This window comes from Leptonychotes weddellii, chromosome 4, assembly GCF_054177405.1.
Source record: "Leptonychotes weddellii isolate Sample4059 chromosome 4, ASM5417740v2, whole genome shotgun sequence".
In the NCBI taxonomy this organism is placed as follows: domain Eukaryota; kingdom Metazoa; phylum Chordata; class Mammalia; order Carnivora; family Phocidae; genus Leptonychotes; species Leptonychotes weddellii.
The window spans coordinates 118,472,063-118,494,819 of NC_138372.1; the positions used below are offsets into that span (position 1 = coordinate 118,472,063).

Genomic DNA, 22,757 nt, shown 5'->3' on the forward strand with positions numbered 1-22,757 from the left:
AAAAATATGACCTGAAGTACCAAATTGGAGGCCAATTTAAATGCTGAGCCAAGGGATAAAAACTTTTTTTTTTCTTGTCTGGAGAGTTTGGAAATAAAACCTTAAAGCCAAATCTTATTTTCTTTAATGTAAGCCTTTAGGTGTCTGATTTGTATATTGTGTAGGAAGGCTTATGATGGAAACATTCAAGAGTCAATGCATTTCACTTCGGTTCCTTATCATCTTACTTCCCTTCTTCCCAATTTAAATTCACTTTGAAAATGTTTCAAGTGATGTTATTACTTTTAAGATTTTTTTATTTGATACTCAGCATACTTTTCAATACTACATTAAAATTGTAGTTTCCAGGAGGGAAAGCCAGTTTTCTGAACCCTGTGCAGAAAAGTTATAAATAACTGTTTGAAAAGTACAAAGCAACAGTCTTCTTGTGCTTAAACTGCTATGAAGTTGCAAAATTACACCTTCTATGAAAGTCGTATGTGCACCAAAATTTTTCACCTTCTGTGCCCTTCTGATAGGTGATGCTTTCCTTTTCTTTATTGTGAGAGGAAGCAAGGTCTCAAGTGCACTTGAGGCTTAAATGTCAGTTTTTAGGTTTGATAAAGTGTAACTGCATTGTGGAAAGAGACAGGTAGCAGCTTGGGATGATTTGGGAGTTACTATCAAAATGTTTTACTTCATTTGATCATATGCTATACACTGTAGCATTTAGAAACAAAGAATTAAAATCATGGCTCACTACAGAAGGGAAGCAAAGGTAAATGAATTAAATTAATTAATTAAAAAAAAACCTATCTGTAGAAGCAGTACCACATTCAGTAGGGTGAGCCTTCCTGAATTTAAACATAGTTATTTTCTTACTCCAGATTATAACATGGACTACAAGGAAAATGGTACTCATTTCACTATCAATTCTAGGGCTGGGTTTTGAATTCCTGTTAATATAGCACTGATGAATTAATTTAGGGCGCCCTTTATATATCAACTCCAAAAGTATATACGTCATCATAAAAGAAAAAAAAAGTGCTCTCGTCCCCTTGGGAAGCGAATGCCACATATTTTACAGATGAAGTGAGACTCAACTGTCAGACAATCCCAAGTGACAGATCATTACATCATTCTATGAAACCCCTTGTCCATCTGGTCATAAAGTTTTAATGGAGCCAAAAAGAACAACTTCTCAATTCTAGACACTGGGTCCTGGAAACAGAAGTGATCTCCTGGAGAAAATAAAAGAAAAAGCCTTTCCTTCCCCATCCCGTCTCCCAGTACCTCTTCTGCATCTCCAAGATCTCATGTGTTAACCCATCCCTACTCCCTCTGCATGCTCTCTGGGGCGCCTCCTTTTCTGTAAGGGTTGTTAAAGTCATTGTAGCAATCTCGTCAGGAAGCAACCAGGAGGAAGACCTCTGGAAGCAGAGGAGCTGTGAGGGGCGGGAGGAGTTGGGGCCCTCCTTACACACGCCTCCCCTAGGGTCCTGACCGGCACGCCAGGCCTCTGAAGCCCAAATCACGCCCACAAAGGCCAAGCGTCCAGGCTTCGCGGGGCCGGGGGAGAAGCAGAGCGGCTGCTCCCTGCTCCGCAGCAGGCAGCGGGCCAGGCTGGGTAGAGGTGGGGGTGGGCGAGGAGGGGCGCTCACGTCACGTGCGCACGCAGGGACCGCAATAAATGCCCGGGAGCTCGCGGGAGCGGCGGAAGCGCTCGGCGCCTGCTCTGCGCACCGCGGCTGCACCGAGCGGGAGCGCGAGGTCGCCGCCGGCCTTCGCTTCCCAGCCCCGCTCCTGTCCCCGCCCCTTGCTCCTGCGGAGAGCGCTTGCAGGAGCTCGGGCGCCCACCCTGGCTAGCTAGCCGGGCCGCTCCCTTTCAGCCCGAATTTCAGGCTCTAACTTCGGAGCGCTTCGCCTGCTGCAGGACCTAACGGAGCCGCGAAGGCCCAGGCTCGCGTCCACCCTCAGTCAGCGCCCTCGTCGCCCCAGGACGCGCCGTGTCCCGGTCCTTCCCGACCCGACTGTGTGTGTGCAGTCGCGTGCGCAGGCTGGGGCGGCTGCGGGAGGCCGGCCGTGGTGTTCTGCTCCGCTCTCGTAGGGAACTTCACGCTGGAGAGGTAAGGGCATTTCTAAAACTCATCGCCGAGTCGTCAGGCTCCCACCTTTTCCCATCTACTTTTTTTTTTTTTTTCCCAAAACCCCACTTAAAAAAAAAAAAAAACAACTTGTAGAGAATGGGCGGACACGGAGGGTGAGTGGGCTGCTTGGAAAGCTGCAGCGATGGAGATCTGCGGATGCTTGTGCTTTCAAGTGACTGTGGGTTTCACCTCCTCCTCCTCCTCCTCCTGTCGCGCGCTTTCCGTTTGGGTTATGAAGAGTGTGCGCCTGCGGCGTGTGGGAGGAAAAGCTGAAGTTAGTGGTGAACTGTTAGCTCTATCGGGTGCGGGCCACAGGCTGGGCTCACACTTCCCAGGAAATAATGATTGAATTCTTCTTGCCCTGCGCCTGGTTAAGAGGAGACTTCCTCCCAGACCATTCTTTGGCATTAGTTCCGTGGGCCCTCTAGATATACCCATGGATACATGAATGAATGACATTTTGTACTTTAAAACATGCACCTCAATTTCAGCATGTTGTGGACATTCTGAGTGTCTGCGAACTGGATATAGGACACTGGTATAAAATAATACCTTAATAAAGAGAAACATGGACCTCTAGACTGATAGAAAACCCTGTAGGTAGATAATACCCTTTGCAGGCTGTATGTAATATATAGCCATCTAAAGCCTTTCAATTCAGAAATTGATTTCAGACTTGGACTCTTCGGGGCTACTTTTGCCATTTATTTTGGCCTCATGCATGTTATCTTGGTACATATAGTTGCTTATTTTGTGAAAATAACGCAATGTGAAAAGTCCTCTGGAGGAAAAATGGATTGGAGATAGGTATTTCAAAAAGTGCATGTCCATTTGTTGGCATTATAGAAACAAATCAAACTGTCACACTTCCTTTGTAACTGTTATTTTACTTTTGTTATTAGAAAATTAGTATCTGCCTCGATTTTCACCTTAATCACACTGCATGTCGTGATAGCCAAAAGGAGTGGAAGAGCCTGTCTTGGAGATTTTCCCGGGGAAATCCTGAGATCATTCATTATGAAGTGTACGGCGCAGGAGTGGCTCAGAGTAACCACAGTGCTATTCATGGCTAGAGCAATTCCAGCCATGGTAGTTCCTAATGCTACTTTATTGGAGAAACTTTTGGAAAAGTACATGGATGAGGATGGTGAGTGGTGGATGGCCAAGCAAAGAGGGAAAAGGGCCATCACAGACAATGACATGCAGAGTATCTTGGACCTTCATAACAAATTACGAAGTCAGGTGTATCCAACAGCATCTAATATGCAGTATATGGTAAGGAAATTTTTCAAATGGTATGTACAAAAAATGTTTATTAATGCTTTCAGTCTTCCTGGTTAAATTCCCTCATGCTATTATTTAATCTTTACCATTTGTCCTGTATGAAATTAAAAAAAAAAAGAGATTTCCTTGGGGAGTATCTTCCTCTGCATATTTTTTTTATCAGTGTTCCCGTTATTCTAAGAGCTCTTTGAATTTCAGAGTAGAATTAAATATCTTCAGATGCAATGTTCCTACTAAAAGTCCTAAATTCTACTCTTACCAGGAAGATTCCTATACTGAAAATGCTGAACAGCTGACACATTTGCTTTTAAGTGACTTAGTAGAACAATTGCTTCCTAATTCCTAACTGATGGAACTTATGAATGGTGGATCTGAAAAAATCAGGGACCAATAATTTAAGGCAGTTTTCTGGATTGTTGATAACTTTCCAATGGGTCCTTGCTTCTTACCAATATGTAAATGACCCACTGTAAAGGGTATGTTTCTGTGATTGCTTTATGTTAAGCAGTGCTTTGGCAATGACTTTTTTTTCTTGTGGGTTTATTTGTGCACTTTGACATGTGAAAACAAGCCTGGACAAAGATTAAAATAAATATGTGACTTATCCATAATAACCTCATATTTATTTTTAGAATAAAGTAACAAGTTTGGGAAACAAACTTACATTATTATTATTATTTTTATTTATTATTATTTTTAGAGAGGTAGGGAGAGGGAGCAAGAGAATCTTAAGCAGGCTCCCTGCACAAAGTGGAGTCGGACGTGGGGCTTGATCTCATGACCCTGAGATTATGACCTTAGCCGAAATCAAGAGTCGGACACTTAATCAACTGAGCCACCCAGGCATCCCACAAACTTATTCTTTAAAGGCTATTAGGGTATTACTCATTAATGTATTACTCTATACCTTAAATATGGAGAAAAATTTTCAAATATCTATTACACTAAAATTAGGAATGTACTAGCAAAAACTGCTAAGTAATCATTGGTGATAGCAACGTTTATACAGTGAACCTTGGGAATCGCATTTCTCCTTTGGATACGTTGTAGGGTATTAATTTTAATGCATTCTGGTTTTCTTCTTTCGGTATTCACATTAGTGCCGATGGATATTCTCTAGGCAACTTTTATGATATATGGAAGTTCTAAGTTCGCATTACCCATTACAAAGTATAGCTTATTATTTTAGCTTTCACTAGAAAAAAAAATCTACCCTGAAGAAAGTAGGTAGCTCTCAAGAGAACTCATCAGAGGTTAAGAATCAGGGCCTGGCAATCAGGCAGTCTGGGTTTAAATTCTGGCACTGATACCCATTAGCTGTGTGATTTAGGGCAACTTAGTTTCTCTCTGTTTCCGTTCCCTCATGTCTAGCATGTGTACTCACCTCAGAGGGTTGTTGTGGGGATTGAATGAGATGACCTATGTAAAGTTTAGCTCATTATCAGGCATATTGTAAGGTCTTAGTAAATATGACCATGACCGATAGTTAATTTTACATCTTCCCATAGTGTTTAAATAAAATACCTAAGGAAATTGTTAGCTCTTTTAAAAATTCTTTGCAGGCTATGACATCTGTAATGTCTCACATTTCGTTTTTTTTTTTTTTTTTTTGTATTTTAAAGCATTTGTCCAAAGTAAAAAATTCTATGACTTCTTCATTTGTGAGCTTTCAAACAGCAAGAGCCAATTATGGAGGCTTTCCAAGTAGGCCACCTTATGCTTATTCCATGTGGATAGGTATTCCATTGCTTTATTTAAAATAAGGAAGAACTTGGGAGTTTGAACCCACAAAAAGAAACCTGAGAATATTTGTGTGTTTTTTAAGTAATATGGAAATAATGAAAGAACAGTTCTGTGATTCGTTTTCATGTCTTACTTCCAAAGAAAATAACTGCCTATTGTATGATGTCTAGTCTGGGGTGTTTATAGGAGTTTCTTTTTGGTTTCACTGGTTTCATTCTATCCTTGAAATGTAGATTTAGAAACCAGCCAGGGTTTATGTTGTGTTGCCCTTAGATACTGTTAGCACTGGAACTGTGTCTTGGCCATTAGCTGGGCTGCAAAGGACTTCATTGCCCAACTGTACTGGAACACGTTTTCTAGAATACACATTTAAGGGGAAGGTCTAAAAGAACAATACTATATTATGTGAAATATTGTTGACTTATGTATTACATAGCAGTAGAAGTATGGATGTTGATCAACCTTGTGAAAATGTTACTTATTCAAATAGCTATTTAAAAGTGTATTTATTCTGGGGCGCCTGGGTGGCTCAGTCGGTTGGGCGACTGCCTTCGGCTCAGGTCATGATCCCGGGGTCCTGGGATCGAGCCCCGCATCGGGCTCCCTGCTCAGCGGGGAGCTTGCTTCTCCCCCTGCTCATGTTCTCTCTCTCTCTCTGTATCTCTGTGTCTCGAATGAGTAAATAAAAAAAAAAATCTTAAAAAAAAATAAAAGTGTATTTATTCTGAGACAGCAAAATTAAAATTTGGCTTAAAGAGCTATTTCCTGTAAAATCTGCAATACCCTAGCAGTGCCACCACTTGGTCTACTTGTACGCTGCATGTCACTAGCCAGTTACCTTATTTACGCTTGGTGCTCATGTTAGTGTACTCTTTGTACTTGAACCAATGGCAGCCAACCACATCCACATTTATTAACATCACATCCCTACCCCTACTCTTATCATCATTTAACTAATAGGGTTAAAAATTGACTCTGGAACACCACGTCTTCCCTTGAAGAGCTTATAGGTTGATTGAGAAGAAAGAATAGACACATTTGAAAATGTTCAAGTAAACAAGGGCATAAAATTCTCTGCTAAAGTGTGTGAATAATGCCAAGGGAGCACCAATAATGGAATATTCCTAATGGTGAGAGTTAATCAGTGGGGAGGATGGGGTTTATGTTATTCCTGGAAGGTGGTCAGGACCCTGAATTGTGGCAAAGAGTGGAGGGCGTATCTCAACTAGAGGAAGAGAAACAGGCAAGTGCTGCTTCCAGGGAAACTTCTAGAAGAAGAGTAGGTTGAGGAAAGCACAGACCTGGGGCAGAATCAGGAAAGGGAGAAATGAATTATTGATTATTGAAACCAGCGATGCTTGGAAAGGCTCCCTAATTGGCTTTCTTTTTGAAAGCTCATAAATGAAGAAGTCCTACAGATTTTTACTTTAGACAAGCCTTTAAAAAGAAAGATTACCCATATTTAATTTTGGGTAAGTTGAGAAACTAGAGCTCTTGGGTCACCAAGGGAAACTGTTGCTGAAAGAGGCAATGGATTTTTAAAGGAAAAACTAGCTTTGGCCCTCGATAGCAGCAGGTTCACCTTTGCCTCTGCTGCTTGCTGGTATGTGAACTCTGACAGTCAGCAACCATTCTGGGCACTGCTTTTCTCAATGGTAAAATTGGTGTAAAGAATAAAACTACAAGCTGAAAGGAGATAAGACATTTGACTGTTGCACATACTTTCTTTTTTTCAGGTCTTTCCTTTCCATGGGTTTTCTTTCACCTTATCATTTGGTTGTTTTATTTTTCTGGTTATTTCATCAACGTGTTCTTGTTTCTAGCTCATCTTGTAAAACTTTGTTTCTTAGGTTTTTCCTTTTGGCCTTCTCCTTTCCTACAGGATGTTATGTACTCCTTTGACTTTAAATACCATCCGTATATTGATGGTGTATAGTCCATAGCTAATCTATATCTCTATGTAACAATCTTCTCTTTGAGCTTCATTTTCATATTTCTTACTGGAAATATGGGTCATCTTGTGGTATTACTCCACAGTTACTTCAAACTTAAGATGTCTGAAAAGAAAATGAACTGCCTTACCTTTTTCCCTCCACCCTTGCCCGTGATCCTACTTCTTTTCCTGGATTCTTAGTAGATCTCATCAACATCTGCTCAGTTTTCTGTAAGCAAAGCAAAACAAAACAAAACACGCCACAAAACAGAAAATTGGTCCCATCCCCCCAACTCTTGCCATGCTCTCATTCTTTCTTCCCACTTTCATATAACATACGCACGCAAACATAAATACACAGTTACTTGCCAAATTCTGTAGCTCCTGTCTCAGAAATGTCTTTTGAATTCATCTCTTCCATTTCATCCTAACCTTTGCTCATTATCTCACCTCAAGATTGGTACTACAGCTTCTCACCCAACAGACTATACCAGTCTGTTCCTACTTTATTTTTACTTTAGTCCACCTTCCTCATTGTTACTAAATCTGTCTTTTTCCTCAAACAAATCTGTGGTTGTTACTCAGCTGTGCAAAACTTCTGTTAACTTCTGGAAGCTCACAAGTTGAAGCCCACCTAGATTAATGTATAAAAGGAGGCACATCATGTCAATTCTGCCCATGGCCCTCAACTCCCTTGTGTATATCCGGATCTGTGTTCACACTGAACTATTTTCACTGTTCTTTTTTTTTTTTTGAAGATTTTATTTATTTATTTGACAGAGAGCGGGAGAGAGACAGCGAGAGAGGGAACACAAGCCGGGGGAGTGGGAGAGAGAGAGAAGCAGGCTTCCCGCCGAGCAGGGAGCCTGATGCGGGCCCGATCCCAGGACCCCGGGATCATGACCTGAGCCGAAGGCAGACGCCTAACGACTGAGCCACCCAGGCGCCCCTATTTTCACTGTTCTTAAAGATGGCTGTGCTTCCTCATGTCTCTTTGCCTCTTTGCTCATCAGTTTCTTCTGTGCCCAGAATATCTGTGCTTCCTGTCCCTTCCTCATAATCTCTTAGTCAAGACTAAGCTCAAATGTTGTCTTTCTGCAGAGCTTTCTCTGGTGCACCCATTCCTCTGCTCCACAGAAGGAGCACCACTTCTGTGCTCCTCAAATATTTTATTCAAACTTATTGAAAGTATAACCGTTTTGTTGCAATTAAATAGTTACATGTCTCTTTTCCTTTCCAAGATTTTAAATTTCTAGATAGGTAAGCATCCTACCTTATTGTTTACAACTCTGTGCCTGATGCCTAGAAGTGCTTAGTAAATATTTTTTTTGATTGAATATTGTTGATGGTTCAACAAATATGTTGAATGAAGGGGATGGGTGGAAAAATAGAGATTATATATGAGATAAATGTGAGGACAGGTAAGAAAGAGGAATTAAAATAATAAAGTTTCTGGAAGGTAGGATATCAGCAACACTGGAGATATTGACATAGAAACTGGAAATGCTAGAGATGAAGGAATGTTTCAAATAATTCAATATTTAAAATACTGATAGTACATTAAAAATTATCCTGTAATATGGAGCTACTGAGATAATAATAAATATATTCAAATATTCTGGAATTCAAATACTAAAATGAGTGAATGGGTATTTACCTCTTGCTACAAATTTTTAACATAGAGCCCCTAAAATACTATAGACTGAAATCCCAAGTAGTTCACTGTGATGCAAAGTGTACATAAGTCTAGAATGTGCTTTAGCAGCCAGAACAATTTACCCGAAAAAGGACACATGGGCCACTTATATAAGCCATTTTCCGCTATTATAACTATTTCCATGTCTTTTAGGGAACTGTTGACAGACACTCTGCTGGGAGGTTTGGTGGCTGTGCCTGCTTGTTCTCACCTGACATGTGGGCGAAACTATGGGTAGAACCTTGGCATAGCACTTTCCCAAATGTAGAACAAAATACATCTGAATACCTCTCCTTTTGCTAGGCAACCAGAGGCTCTGAGGCAAACAACCAGTGGTACTTTTGGTCCATGGTGCATGTTGCAATAACTTGGTTCCTGTCTGTTGCTTAGATTTTTTCTGAGGCCATGTTTAACATGGGAAGTTAAGTTGTTAGTGGTCTTGTTTTTTCCTGTACTTTAGTATAGCAGATAATCATAGAAACTGGACATGAGACAACCTAGTTTGCTAAACAGGGTGAAGCTAGTCTGGTTTCTGCCCTATTTCTGTCTGTAGCCTGAATCCAAACCTGAAAGAGTGATCTTTGTCTTGTGAGTTGCTCTGTTTATTCTCATAAATCTATATTTTCTGGCATTATTTGCCACCTGTTACATATATCCAGAATAAATACAGGTAATGAAATGATGGCCTCATAACTCATTTACCCAAAGTTCCATGTTTGCATATTTTTTATCTTGCTAAAAGTGGCAGAAAGGAAAGAGAAGACAAGTAGTTTTAGGAGGAGAATGGAGCACTCAAAGCCAGAAAATGCCACAAAATTTTGAAATTGTTATTTATTCCTTCATTCAGCAGATATCAGAGGTTACTCTATGGCAGGCACCACTAGGACCCAGAAGTAAACACAACAAACATTCTTTCTTGCCTGGAATAGGTGTGAAGACCCTGAATCACCATACTCAACAGATTGCCCATGTGGCTGACACAGAGTGAGGGTGGGAAATAATGTAGGAAATGAGATCAGAAATTTAACTGAGAAGGACAGATTTAGATCATTGTAGAAACTCACTTTCAGTCTGAGCAGTAAGAAACCATTTGAACTGTTTAAACAGAGGAATAGTATGATCTTGAACTTACACAGAATCATCTCGCTTTGTTGAGAACAGAAATTAGGTGGTGCAAGGTGGGGCAAAAGTGTGAGCAGGGAGGCAAAGCTATTACAATAATCCATCTAATACTGATAACTGGTAGCCACGAAGGTGGTGAGAAGTGGCAAGAGTGTGAATACACACTAAAACCCCTTTGTAATCATAACATCAATCTTGAAAAGTTCAAGGAAGCCTTGTTGCAAGATTACTGAAATTGCCTTGGTGAGCTAGGCAGCCAGTAGGCTGGGAGTTTCTGCATCTAATGCAAGATCTAAATCCAGTCAATTCCTGGCTGCAGTTTTTTGAAAATGGATGGGGAAGATTCTGTATCTTTCAACTTGTAGTGGTTTCCTAATGGTTACAGAGACTCCAGAAGTCACCCAGTTACTTGATACCCATTTTGCCAACAAATTCCGAGAGATTAGAGGAGGTGAAACCAACCTCTGCCTTCTCACTTCCCAGGATAAGGATGCCTGCTGTTTTCCCACATGGCTTTCTCTCCTCTCCTCTCCCAAAAAGCCAGTCTACTCTTTCACTCCCTCTATTAACAATGGAAGATGAGACCTGTAGCATGAGAAGCAGAACAGGACAGTGGCCTCGTTCTTGTCCAGTAATCACCAGTTTCTTTATAATGGGGTATATCATTAGGATTTTATTTCATTTTGGAGCTAACAGATTTTGGATGTGGTGTATGGCTGTATAGTTTTTGCCTGAGGAACTAGAAGTATTGGAGTTACCATATTTTTAAGACAGGGAAGAATGTAGATAGATCAACTTTTGGTAGAGAAAGCTGGGGCTCAATTTTGGACATATTAAACTTAAGATTTAGCTTAAATATCCAAGTGAATTTGTCATGTATGCAATTAGACAAATGTGGTGTAGTCTAACATGGAACATAAAATTAGCATTTATCAGCATTTAGATAGTATTTAAAGCCATGAAGAAAGAGGGGATCATCAAGGAAGTGAGTATAGATAGAGATGTTTGAGAAGTGAGCCCTTGACACACTTTATGGTGTAGAGTTAGAGAGGTGGGAGAAACAGCAAAGGGAATTGAAAATTAGGGGAAAAAAAAACAATAACAACAACAAAAACACCTGGGAGCATGATGTCCTAGAAGCTAAATGAAGAAAGGCAGAAATGATGATCAGCTCTGTTAGATGACGCCTATAAAAATTAAATAAAATGAGGAGCCTTGAATTTAACAATATGGAGGCGACATTGAAAGTCTGATAAAACAGTTTGGGTAAAGTCATAGTGGTCCAAGGGTAGCTGGGCAGAATGGGATGAAAAAAATGAGCACGCACGTTCATTCACTCATTCATCAAACACGTGTGTTTCATTTTCTATGGGCCAGGTGGTATCTGCACTCTTAACTGTTTTCTAACCAAAACTTTTTCACTTAGTTTTAGAAGATGCAACTCAATAAACATATCCCACACTTATAATGATGGTCAATAGGAAAATGCAATTTCTTTGAGTATTTTTTTTACCTTTACTAAATGCCTTCATTAAAAACAAAATAATCACTTATAATAATTTATAATCATAATTGAGTGACATTGAGTTCAAGAACATTCTTTGCTATCATTCAGCTGTGTCCTCTTACACAGTCCTTTTAGGAATTTATACAACCAAATAATTATACATGATTTAAAATTTAAATTCTCATATTTTTTAAAATTTTTTTTAAAGATTTTATTTATTTTTTTGACAGAGAGAGACACAGCAAGAGAGGGAACACAAGAGAGAGGGAACACAAGCAGGGAGAGTGGGGGAGGTAGAAGCAGGCTTCCCACAGAGCAGGGAGCCCGAAATGGGGCTGATCCCAGAATCCTGGGATCATGACCTGAGTCAAAAGCAGATGCTTAATGACTGACCCACCCAGGTGCCCCTAAATTCTCATATTTTTAATGATTTTTACTAATTCAATTAAAGCCAGATATTTATAAAACTGACATATATGTCATATATTATTATGTACAATACATACATATAATATCTAGTTAATTGGCAGAAAATGTACAAATTCAAGTGGTAATGAATTGTCTGGTTCAGGTATTACAGTATGTCTAAGTAACCCTTTCCTTCTTTTCCTATGTATCTGTTGCCTTCAAAATTTTAAGAAGTTACAGGAAAGCTTTTATAATTGATTAAACCAATTTGTTATTGATAAACTTGTGCTTGAGAAAGCATTTATTTATTTATTTATTTTTGTTTTTTTTTAAAGATTTTATTTATTTTTTTGACAGAGAGAGACATAGCGAGAGCAGGAACACAAGCAGGGGGAGTGGGAGAGGGAGAAGCAGGCCTCCCGCAGAACAGGGAGCCCGATGTGGGACTCGATCCCAGGACCCTGGGATCATGACCTGAGCCGAAGGCAGACGCTTAACGACTGAGCCACCCAGGTGCCCGAGAAAGCATTTAATTCAACAAATACTGATTGAGCATTTTTGTGTCAGGCACTGTTCTTGATGCTGGAGGATACATAAAGTTCAGTAAGTTAATGAAAATAAGGAGAATGAGATGATTGAGAAAGATAGAGATGGAGCTAATCCTGTTGGATAGTTGGGGAAGACTTCTCTGAGTTGGTGTCTCTTGAGCTGAGAGCTAAGTTACAAGAAGGAGTCAGCTAAACAAAAATACAGAGATCTGGGCAGAAGGAATACTGGATACAAAGTCTCTAAGTCAGAAGTGAAGTGGGGTTTTCAGGGGTCATAAAGAAGGCTAGTGTGACTGAACTTTATTCAGTAATGAGGGAAGTGTTAGAAAATGAGGTAGACTTATAAGCATGGGCCAGAAACCCTTTTGGGTTATAGGTGAGGAGAAATTTGGATTTTATTCTGAGTGAAATGGAAATCCATTGGAAAATTTCTTGCAAGGGATTGACCTGGTCAATTTCCATTTCAGAAATTAATCTGACTACATTATGGAGAGTGGTCTGAAGGATAGCTAAGGCTGAAAGCAGAGAGGCAGTTAGGAAGCCATTGCTATATTCTGGGTGTGAGAGAATGGTGACTGGGACCAGGGTGATAGTGGTAAAGATGGGGAGAGGAGGGTCGTTTCAAGGTATGATTTGATGGCATTGTCGATGATTTGGTTGATAGCTTTAATGTGAGGGGTGAAAGATAAGGAGAAATCTGGGATGTTCACAGATTTTACTTAAGCACATTGGTGGATAGTTGAAGCATTTTCTGAGAAGCAGACAGGAGTAGGTGAGGATGAAATCAGGAATCTTTTTGGCCAAGCTTCATTGTGATGCCAAATGTCATCTTCATTTGGGTTTTAATGGTCATTGGGGAGGTGGGACTTGAGATAAAAATGTGGAAATTACGTAGATGTTATTAGGAAGCATCTTAACTGACTGAACAAAATCATCCAAGGAGAAGATTTTTATGGACAAGAGTCATAGGCCTTGGATTGAGCCCTGGGGTCCTGCAATATGTAGAGGTTGAACAGAGAGGAGCAGTTAACAAAGAAAGCTGAGAAAAAGTGGTCAGCAAGATTGGAGGAAAAGACAGGGTAGACTGGTGTCCCAAAAGCTAGAAGAGAGTTCAACAAGGGAGAAGTTAGTGTTTCAGTATTGTTGAGAGGCTGAGTAAAATGAAGAAGAAAAGCCAACAATGGTTTTGTTTACTTGGAGGTTGTTGATGACCTTGATATGAGTAATTTCAGTGGTGGGGTCTGACTGGAAGTCTTACTGAGGTGGGAAGAAGAGAATAGGAGAGGTAATAGGGAAGTTACTTCAAGTAACTCTTTAAGATGATGTTGCTGTGAAAGAGGTTAAAGAAAGGAAACTACCTATTGCTAGAGGGGAATATGGGCTTTTTTTCATTTTTTTAAAAGAGTATGTTTGTAGGTTAATGAGAATGAAGAAGTTGAGAAAGCACTTGGCAATGGGAGGGAGAAAATATAACTACAAAGTCACCTCATTTATTGTAACAGGAAAGACTGAGGCTATAGGTTCAGAAGCAGACAGTTTGGTGTATTCGATGAGGAAGAGAGAAGCGAATTTTCATGTGGATGCTTTCAATTTTTTCCCAGTGAAATTATAAAGCAAGATCATCAGCAGAGATTGAGAAGGTGGGAATGAAGGGTATGAAGAGAGGACATTACGAGGTGGTAATCTTGGACATACTGCATAAAGATCCATATGGAATCAAATGTATGGGATGTTTTGAGATGTTTTCAGCTCATTTCGTTCATAATGCTTTAAGTTTAAAAATCCAAGAGATATAGAGAAGATTTACTACATAGTATGTTAAGATGTTTCTAAAAAACAGGGAGATTTAAAGTAATGATTCCTGCTCTGACTTGCCATAGGTCACATTGCTCTTTTTCAGCCACTTTATGTGATGTCACCTGCTTGAACTTTGAAGACATTTGACTAGGCATCTTCTGGAGATGAGAAAGAGATGATTAAAGGCAAGTTAGTGGGGTTCAAGTTTTGAAATTTTCAGATACTGCATAATACGGATCAAGTACAGATACAGACCAAATAGTATATTTGGGGTTCAGATTGCAAACTGAATGGGCTAAATACAGATAGTTGTATGGGAAGTCCAAAAATTAAATTGTGGGACCAATCCAAATATGTGACTTGGAATAGTGGGTAACTAAAACTTACCAAAGATAAGAACCTGGAACTATGATCTGGTGAAACTTACTTTTTTTCTTTTAAGTAGTTAACAGAATCAATAAGGTGTGGTCAACTACTTACACCTAGCTTATTGGAGAAATGGCAGCATATTTTCTATATTGGTAGCTGATCAACCTCAAAAGCAAAATATGAATATGGACATAATCTCTCTAGTAGGCTATGCTGCTTTATATTTTAAGCTTTTAATCGAAGAACATTTTGAAATCAATCATCAGGAAATTAAGGAGAGCAAGTGTTTTCATTAGGGAAAAGCCATTAGGTATGATTTTGGGAATAGGATGCTTTAGTCCAGCACTGCTGAAACTTTAATGTGCATATGAATCCCCTGGGAATCTTGTTAAAATACAGATTTTGATTCAGTAAGTCTACGTAGACCTCACTATTCTGCAGGCTCCCAGGTGATATGGCAGCACTATCTGGGAACTCCAATTTGAATAGACTCTGGGCTCCCTGAAGGACATGAAACATTGACTCTGGAATTCAGATTCTTTCTTTTTCCCCTCCTCAACTATTATATTCACCTTCTTCCTTTTTATAAGATAGCAGCTGTAACTACTAATGCAGGACAACAGAAACTCCTTTTCGCTCTCTTTCAAGAAGTACTTAGAAACCAAAAAGATAAAAGCATTTGAACAGTAAAATCCCCCAATGCCTAATGTTTAAATCAGTGTAATTGGAGGAGAAATGGAAAATGAAATCTTAAAATTAGCTAATGGCACAGTTTTGTGGGATAGTGACAGGAGAGGTGTAGTCAGTGATAGGATAAACAATAAAGGGCATGTGAGTGAGGAGGGAGGAAGTGGAATTTCAAATTGGGCAAGTATGGAGGGGCAACTAGGAAAAAAAGGGTAATGAGCTATTAGATAAAACCCAGGAATGAGCACGAGAGTTCCTGTTCATAGACTTTCTCATGTATGTTGTTGTACCTCAGACAATATAAAGTAATCCCGCGAAGGGGGCAATCCCATAAAGTTTCTGGGAGTAAAACATAAAACTGTATCTTATATTTCCTCAAGACATGGCTGATCCATATCTGAAATACTGAATGATTGACTGTATATGGTGAGATCAGATGTTATTCAGAGAAGGGAAACCAAAGCGCTAGAAGTATGGGGTCCCGGGAGGGCGTGGCTCTGGATTGAGATGGAATAAGAGCATCAGAACTCCTGCCTGGAAAGAGAGAGCAGAGAGGTCTGTTCACCAAGAGTTCTGTGAACACAGAAGACTAAACAAATAAAAAGCATCACTAATTTCACATGAGCATCTATGCCATGATTCCATATACCTTGGGTTTTTTTGATGCTGTACAGATTTTGCCAAGCCTGATCACCTTTGCACATGTTGGAATGCCTTATGCCCTCCCAGTTTTCTCTCTAACAAATTTCTCCTCTTCCATAAGAATCTGCTTTTGTCTAAACCCTTCCATACAGAGCTGGGTGCACTCCCATGCACTGCCCAGGCTCCCATAGCATTTCATATCTGCCTCTGCCCCTGGTATTTGCATCCTGTCTCTTTCCCTAACCTTACATTCATTTATGGGAAGGACCTGTTCTTTAGTAATTTTTGTATTCCCCAGCTGAGTGGCTGACAGATACTCCACGCTCAATTCATGCTAGTTGGAATGGGAAAAAATGTAATGAATAAATGAAAAACGAAAAGATGATTAGGTCTTCAACAACAGTTCTAAAATGGGTAGAATGCAAAAGGATTTCATTAATTTTGTTCTGACAAGAAAGTGCTCTTAAAAATTGCAAAAACATTCTTTTTAATGAAGTATGGTGTTTATGTTTTATTTTATAATTTTAAGTGCAGTGCATTTTGGTTAGGTAAAATCATTCTTTAATAAGTATGACAGGTGGCTAAATTGGCACTGGATTTCAGTGACTTTGAGAGTTACATTGGTTTATGGACAACTCTATTTCATGAAGTGAGGATGTCTAGACCCCTCAGCAAGTATGGGGACTCTTTCAGGAGATATAGGGATCAGAGTGCGAAGACTTTTGCCAGAGCACTGTTTTTGAGATGTAAATCACAATGTGGTAATAAGTACAAATTAATATATTTTAAAGTGCATATAAATCTTAAAGAATTTCAGAATAAAACAGTAATCAAGTAAGCCTTCTTAGAAGAGGTACATTTTGAAATAGTATTTGGAAGAAGTTATAGTCGTTGTGTGGTGGGGATTCTGGAAGAGAGCATTTGGATGATGAGAACCTTCTTAGTAAAGAGGTTGATATGAGAATATGTGTACAGTTGATTTGAAGGCAAGTACTTAGCAGCCACGATCTGTATAAACTGAGGGTTGCAGAAGGGGAGGTGGGTGGGGAGATGGGGTAACTGGATAATGGGCATTAAGGAAAGCACGTGATGTGTGATGAGCACTGGGTGTTGTGCACAACTAATGAATCATTGAACACTACATCAGAAACTAATGATGTACTATACGTTGGCTAATTGAATTAAAAAAAAAAAAGAACTGATCCAAGCCTCTATATGGAGATATTTGGGGATGTATTTTTTCTACATATCATGAAAAGAACCTTGTTCAAGTGCAAATCAGACAGACTAGAGCATCATAACCCTACTCATCTTTCTATTCATATCTAAAAAAGAAAAAAATAAAAAGAAACATTTCCTTTGACAAAACTTGACAGTATTCATTTGATTTTTGTAAGTGAAAGTTATTACAATGGATTTCTAAACTTGAGGTTTGTGAACACTTTTTAAATTATTCCTCTATGTATTTGTGTGTGTATCATATATATATATATGTAATGAATAAATGATACACACACATATCATCTTACCTAAACTTTGGAGGTAGTTGGGAGTTTCAGTGGAAATATTATCTTAGAAATTTAATAGGAAAACGGTCTTTAGGTTTGAAAGTTTATTGCTAATAGACTCAAAGCAAAGCTAGGAATAACTTCCTCTAAACTTTGTATAATTAATATTGTGTTGAATTTGAATTGTAAGGGGGTTATTTACCTTTCCATTGGGACTTTAGGTGGCAACGATTGATTATCTTGTGTTTCAGTCATTCAAAATTTTGGATTTGAATTTCTTCCTTAGTCACATGAATATCAGCAGTGTTCCATTAAAAGGCTATGCAAATCACAGCAAATTAAGCAGATTCTTAAAGGAACAATGAAATAAGAAAACATTTATTAAGATCTAATAGGTATCAGGTAATATGTTAGGCAGTTTGTAATATAAATTCTGTGAGATATTTTTATTCTCAAATACTATTTTTTAGCAGGAAACAATGCCTCAATAATAGAGTTCACCAGGAAAAAAAAATTGAGGGTCTATATGCAGAGTTGTGGACAGGACTAAAGTGAGCCATAAGGGATGGGGGGCACCCAGGCTTGAATGGTGATGTCACAGCCTGGTGAGGACTATTGCCTGAAAGAAGGGCTGTGTGACAGGTTACTGTCACCATCACAGTGAGGCAGAAGATTCAAAGGGAATGCATAGGGCTGGTGAGGGGGTAATACAGACACCTCACACCCTCTGACTTCCTGTTTGTGTCTCCCATTAGCCAAATCCAATTGGAATCCAGGGGCCAAGAGAGCCTGAAGTAACTTGGTATGTAGGATTGAGCCTTTTGGGACATAGAGAATGGTACTTAGGGACCAAGAATGGCTTTGTGGAAACAAAGAATATTGAACACAATAGTCTTTCACAGATTTTCAAATAAGGACTTTTGAAAACCATATTTCTTAAAATCATCATCTTAGTCATTGTTTAATTACTGAAGAAGAAAAAGTTAAAGGCATAGTACTAAAGGACACCTAAAAACCTGATTGCTGTGGTTATTAAACTAGCTTTGAGTTTCCTAGCAGCCAAGGAAAACAGGAAACCATGTTTACATAGCTCCAATTGACTGCTGGGAAGGAAAACAATTTATCATTCTTGAGATAGGAATTCTTAGTGAAAAGTTAACACAGAATTCTCACTATAGGAACAATGAGCAACTTACTATAGCAGTTTCATTAAAACTGTGTAAACATAATCATTTAAATATTTCTGGTTTTAGCGTTTGGTTTAAATTGAAGTTAGGGTTTTAAATTTTAAGTTTTGGTTTCTATGTGTCCATCAACTTTTTCTATTACTAATTTGCCTAAGAAGAAGTTTTTCATTTGTTAACCCATCTCTTTCTTTCTGAAAACTAGAAAAGCATCCCTAAGTACAATAAATAAAAGCAATTAATATTTTATTTACTTTGAGGGCGCCTGGGTGGCTCAGTCAGTTAAACGTCTGCCTTCAGCTCAGGTCATGATCCCAGGGTCCTGGGATCGAGTCCCATATTGGGCTCCTTGCTCTCTCTCTCTCAAATACATAAATAAAATCTTAAAAAAATAATAAAAATATTTACTTTCAAAACCCAAGTTATATTGAAATATAAATATAAACTAATACATAAGTAGATAATATAGAGTGACTTATTATGAGAGTTTAGCTTTCCTATCATATATTCTTCTAGGCTTGACTTAATGATCAATCTTGCATCTGTCTAAATTGTATGAGCTATAAATAAATTAAAACCCGGTGTTAACTCTTATAAATTGACCCAGTGCTATAAATGGAGACTTAAAGAACTGAGAGATGGTACTTTTCAGTTACTAAAGGATTTCCTTAAGTACTGAATCTCCTCAAACATCTAGAACATAGTCTTGAAGATTATTAGCTACTCCTCTCTTAAATGACAATAAAAATAATGAAGGCGTCATCACCTTGGATTAATCACAAAGTTAATACAAAGATATGACATTTACAAAAGTAATCCAAGTTTAGCTTTTTAGAGGTTTACCTTTTGTTTAGCATAGGTACGTTATGACTACCCTTTCATTTGAGTTTATATCACACATGTATGTTTGAGGCAGAGAACTTAGGTCCTGTATCTTCAATCCAAATTATTGATTGTTTCCAGGCCAGCTGTGAGACAAGCGATAACTGATTAGTACATACTGGTAATGTATGTTATGCTGTGTTTTATATTAGATGCCATGGAAAACACACAAAAAAGTATGAGACACAATTTTTATTTTGAATTTTAGTTTGGGAATTAAGACACAAAACAATGGATACAGATCAAGGGGAATATATAGTAATTGGTAAATTACATGTTTAAGAAGGTTCAGAGAAGAGTATGATAAATGGAATATTGTAGTTGGAATGACTTCCAAAAGGAGAGAGATTGTGACGAGGACTTTGGTGAAAGGATGAAGTTAAAGTAACTAAGTAGGAGAGCAGAAAAAGGACAGTTCCTTTTGGGGAAAATCTCTAATGGATTCAATTGACCGAGAAACTAGACAGGTGCTAGAACCTTGCAACTCTAAGTGTGGTTTTTCAATGTATGGTCCTAGCACCAGATCTTAGAAATATTATAGTTTAGATTTGTCTCCTAACCTGCCAAATCAGAATCTGCATTTTTTTAAAAAAAGATTTATTTATTTTAGAGTGTGCATGCACAGTGAGAGGGGGTAGGGGCAGAGGGAGAGGGAGAGAGAATCTTCAAGCAGACTCCCTGCTGAGCAAGAAGCCCTTCTCAGGGCTCGATCTCAGGACTCCAAGATCATGACCTGAGCCAGAATCAAGAGTCGGCCACTTAGCTGACTGAGCCATGCAAGTGCCCCCAGAATCTGCATTTAAAAAAAGATCTTCTGGTGATTCATAAACTCTTTAAAGTTTCAGAGAGTCAGCTGTTGAGGGTCCCTGTTGAATAGAGGTGGGATATAAGTGAGCTAGTTAAGTTATGGTCAGACTGGGGAGGGCATTTGCAGTGAGATGAGAATGAGATGTATCAGTAGACATTTCTGTGTAAGGATTGTGTTGAATTAATGGCTCTGCTGTCTCACAAGGGCAATCTTCCCTGCGTCATGCATTCAGTATCTCTGTATAATATTTAAACTGTGGGTTTATTGAAATCATCTTGTGTGTTTATCCACACATTAAATTTCCATTTCAGAAATATTTCAATTTTAAGGAAATGAAGAGGCAATTCCCTAAATTACAGGTTGCTAGGGATTTAGTTTTTTTTTAAGGTTTTAAGGCATTGTTTTAAAGTGTTGTAAGTAAAATACTGCCACCTCTGCCTCATATCTCTGTAACTTCCAGGAGACCCTCAGAAGTGCATTGCCTGGAGGTAATGCTACTTTCTCAGTACCTGGCCTCTTTGTGCAGTAATACAGGTGTTCCCTTTGAAATCTGAGCCTTGTACATTTTTCCTGGTACTACAAAGTCTTTTCGAGACAGGTGAGGCACAGTAGTTAAACACCTGAGGAAATTTTTGAGTTGTAAGGAGTGTGTTACTGCAGATTTCCATAGTGCTTTCTATACCAGATGACTTTATCACAAAAAACATCATACATTCTTTCAGCATTGATCGACTTGCTTCTTTCTTTATTTCACTGATGTCAGTTTCTTCATTGTAATTCTGAATAATACCACCAACAGGGAGCAAAGAAGGTGGCTTAAAAAATTTATAATGCGGCATTATATTCGGAATTTAAATCTGAAATCTTGTGAACTGTCAAATGTGTGACTTGCTTAGAATAACATTCTTTTTGGAAGGTCAGGTTATTGCTATCGAGAGGATCATGTTGACAGCTTATCCTGTCAGATTTTTGGGTTGCACTTTCTGATTCAAATAGGACACAGCAGTGATTTGGGGAGGGATTTAGTTTTGACACATGATGGATAATTTATAAACCTGTTTTTCCAGAAGTGAAGGCACAGCAAGAATTATCTTTCATAGGTGGTATTTAGAAAGATGTAACTCTTCATGTCTTTGGTTTTCTTCAACAGCTATGTTCATGAGCTGGCTAAAAATCCTTGTTCCTTTTAGCTGTGCAGAAAATTTACATGTACGTTATATTTTGGAAATCCATAAAACTATATCAGTTTTACAAAAATGTGTTAGCTGGCTGAAAAATCCTGTTCCTTTTGGCAGTGCAGAAAAATTACATGTAGAAGTCTATGTCTTATTTCAAAGGTTTTACCATTGTGTTTTCGGGATTAAGCTGAAGAGAGCCTGGATTTAACTTCTTACTGAAAATATATTCTTGTCACATTCAGTTAAGTTTCAGTATATCTGTCTTGGACAATATTAAAACTTTCTTTAGTAGGGATGATTCAGAAACAGTTGAGCTCTTCTCTAGACTCATAATTGGAAGATCTGAAACCTTTTTGGTTTTGCAATGTTGTAATACAGCTTTAATTCTTTTTTTTTAATTTAAGAGTAGTTGGTATACAATGTTATATTAGTTTCAGGTGCACAACAGCAATTTGACAATCCTATATGTTAGGCGGTGCCATCTGTTACTATACAATGTTATTATGGTTTTATTAACTGCATTCTCTATGCTGTACTTTTCATCTCTATAACTTCTTTATTCATAACTGGAAGTTTGTATCTCTTAATCCCTTTCAATTATTTTGCCCATCCCCCCTACCCCACCCCCCATCCCTTCTGGCAACCACCAATTTGTTCTCTTTATTTGAGTCTGTTTCTGTTTCTGGCTGTTTGTTTAGATTCCACATATAGGTGAAATCATACGGTATTTTTCTTTGAGTTATTTCACTTAGCATAATATCCTCTAGGTTCATCCATGTTATTGCAAATGGCAAGATCTCATTCTTTTTTATGGCTGAGTAATATTCCATTGTATTCTAATAATGTATCTTTATTCATTTATTGATAGACACTTGAGTTGCTTCCATATCTTGAATATTGTAAATAATGCTGCAGTGAACATAGGGGTAGATATATCCTTTTGAATTTGTGTTTTTGTTTTCTTTGGTTAAATACTCAGTAGTGGAATTACTGGATTGTATGCTATTTCTGTTTTTATTTTTTTGAGGAATCTCATTGTTTTTCACAGTGGTAGCACCAATTTGTATTCCTACCAACAGTGTAGGAGGGTTCCTTTTTTTCCACACCTTCTCCAACACTTGTTATTTCTTTTTTTGTTTTTATGTGAACCATTCTGATTGGTGTGAGTGATATCTCATTTTTGTTTCAAGATGCATTCCTTGATGGTTAGTGATGTTGAGCATCTTTTCATGTTTCTGTTGCCCATCTGTATGTCTTCTTTGGAAAAATGCCTATTCAAGTCCTCTGCCCATCTTTTAATCACAAAATAGCTTTTGCTTCTTAGTTAGAAATGCC

General features: G+C 38.5%; 1 protein-coding gene across 1 annotated transcript in view; it reads left to right on the forward strand.

Moving 5' to 3' along the window:
- Positions 1-1,657: 1,657 nt before the first annotated feature.
- Positions 1,658-22,757, forward strand: part of CRISPLD1 (cysteine rich secretory protein LCCL domain containing 1) — a 45,646-nt gene continuing 24,546 nt past the window's right edge. Inside the window, 2 exon segments of the mRNA XM_031026903.2 lie at positions 1,658-2,105; positions 3,029-3,401. Of these exon segments, the coding sequence (XP_030882763.2) occupies positions 3,144-3,401 (258 nt within the window). The 5' untranslated portion in view covers positions 1,658-2,105; positions 3,029-3,143.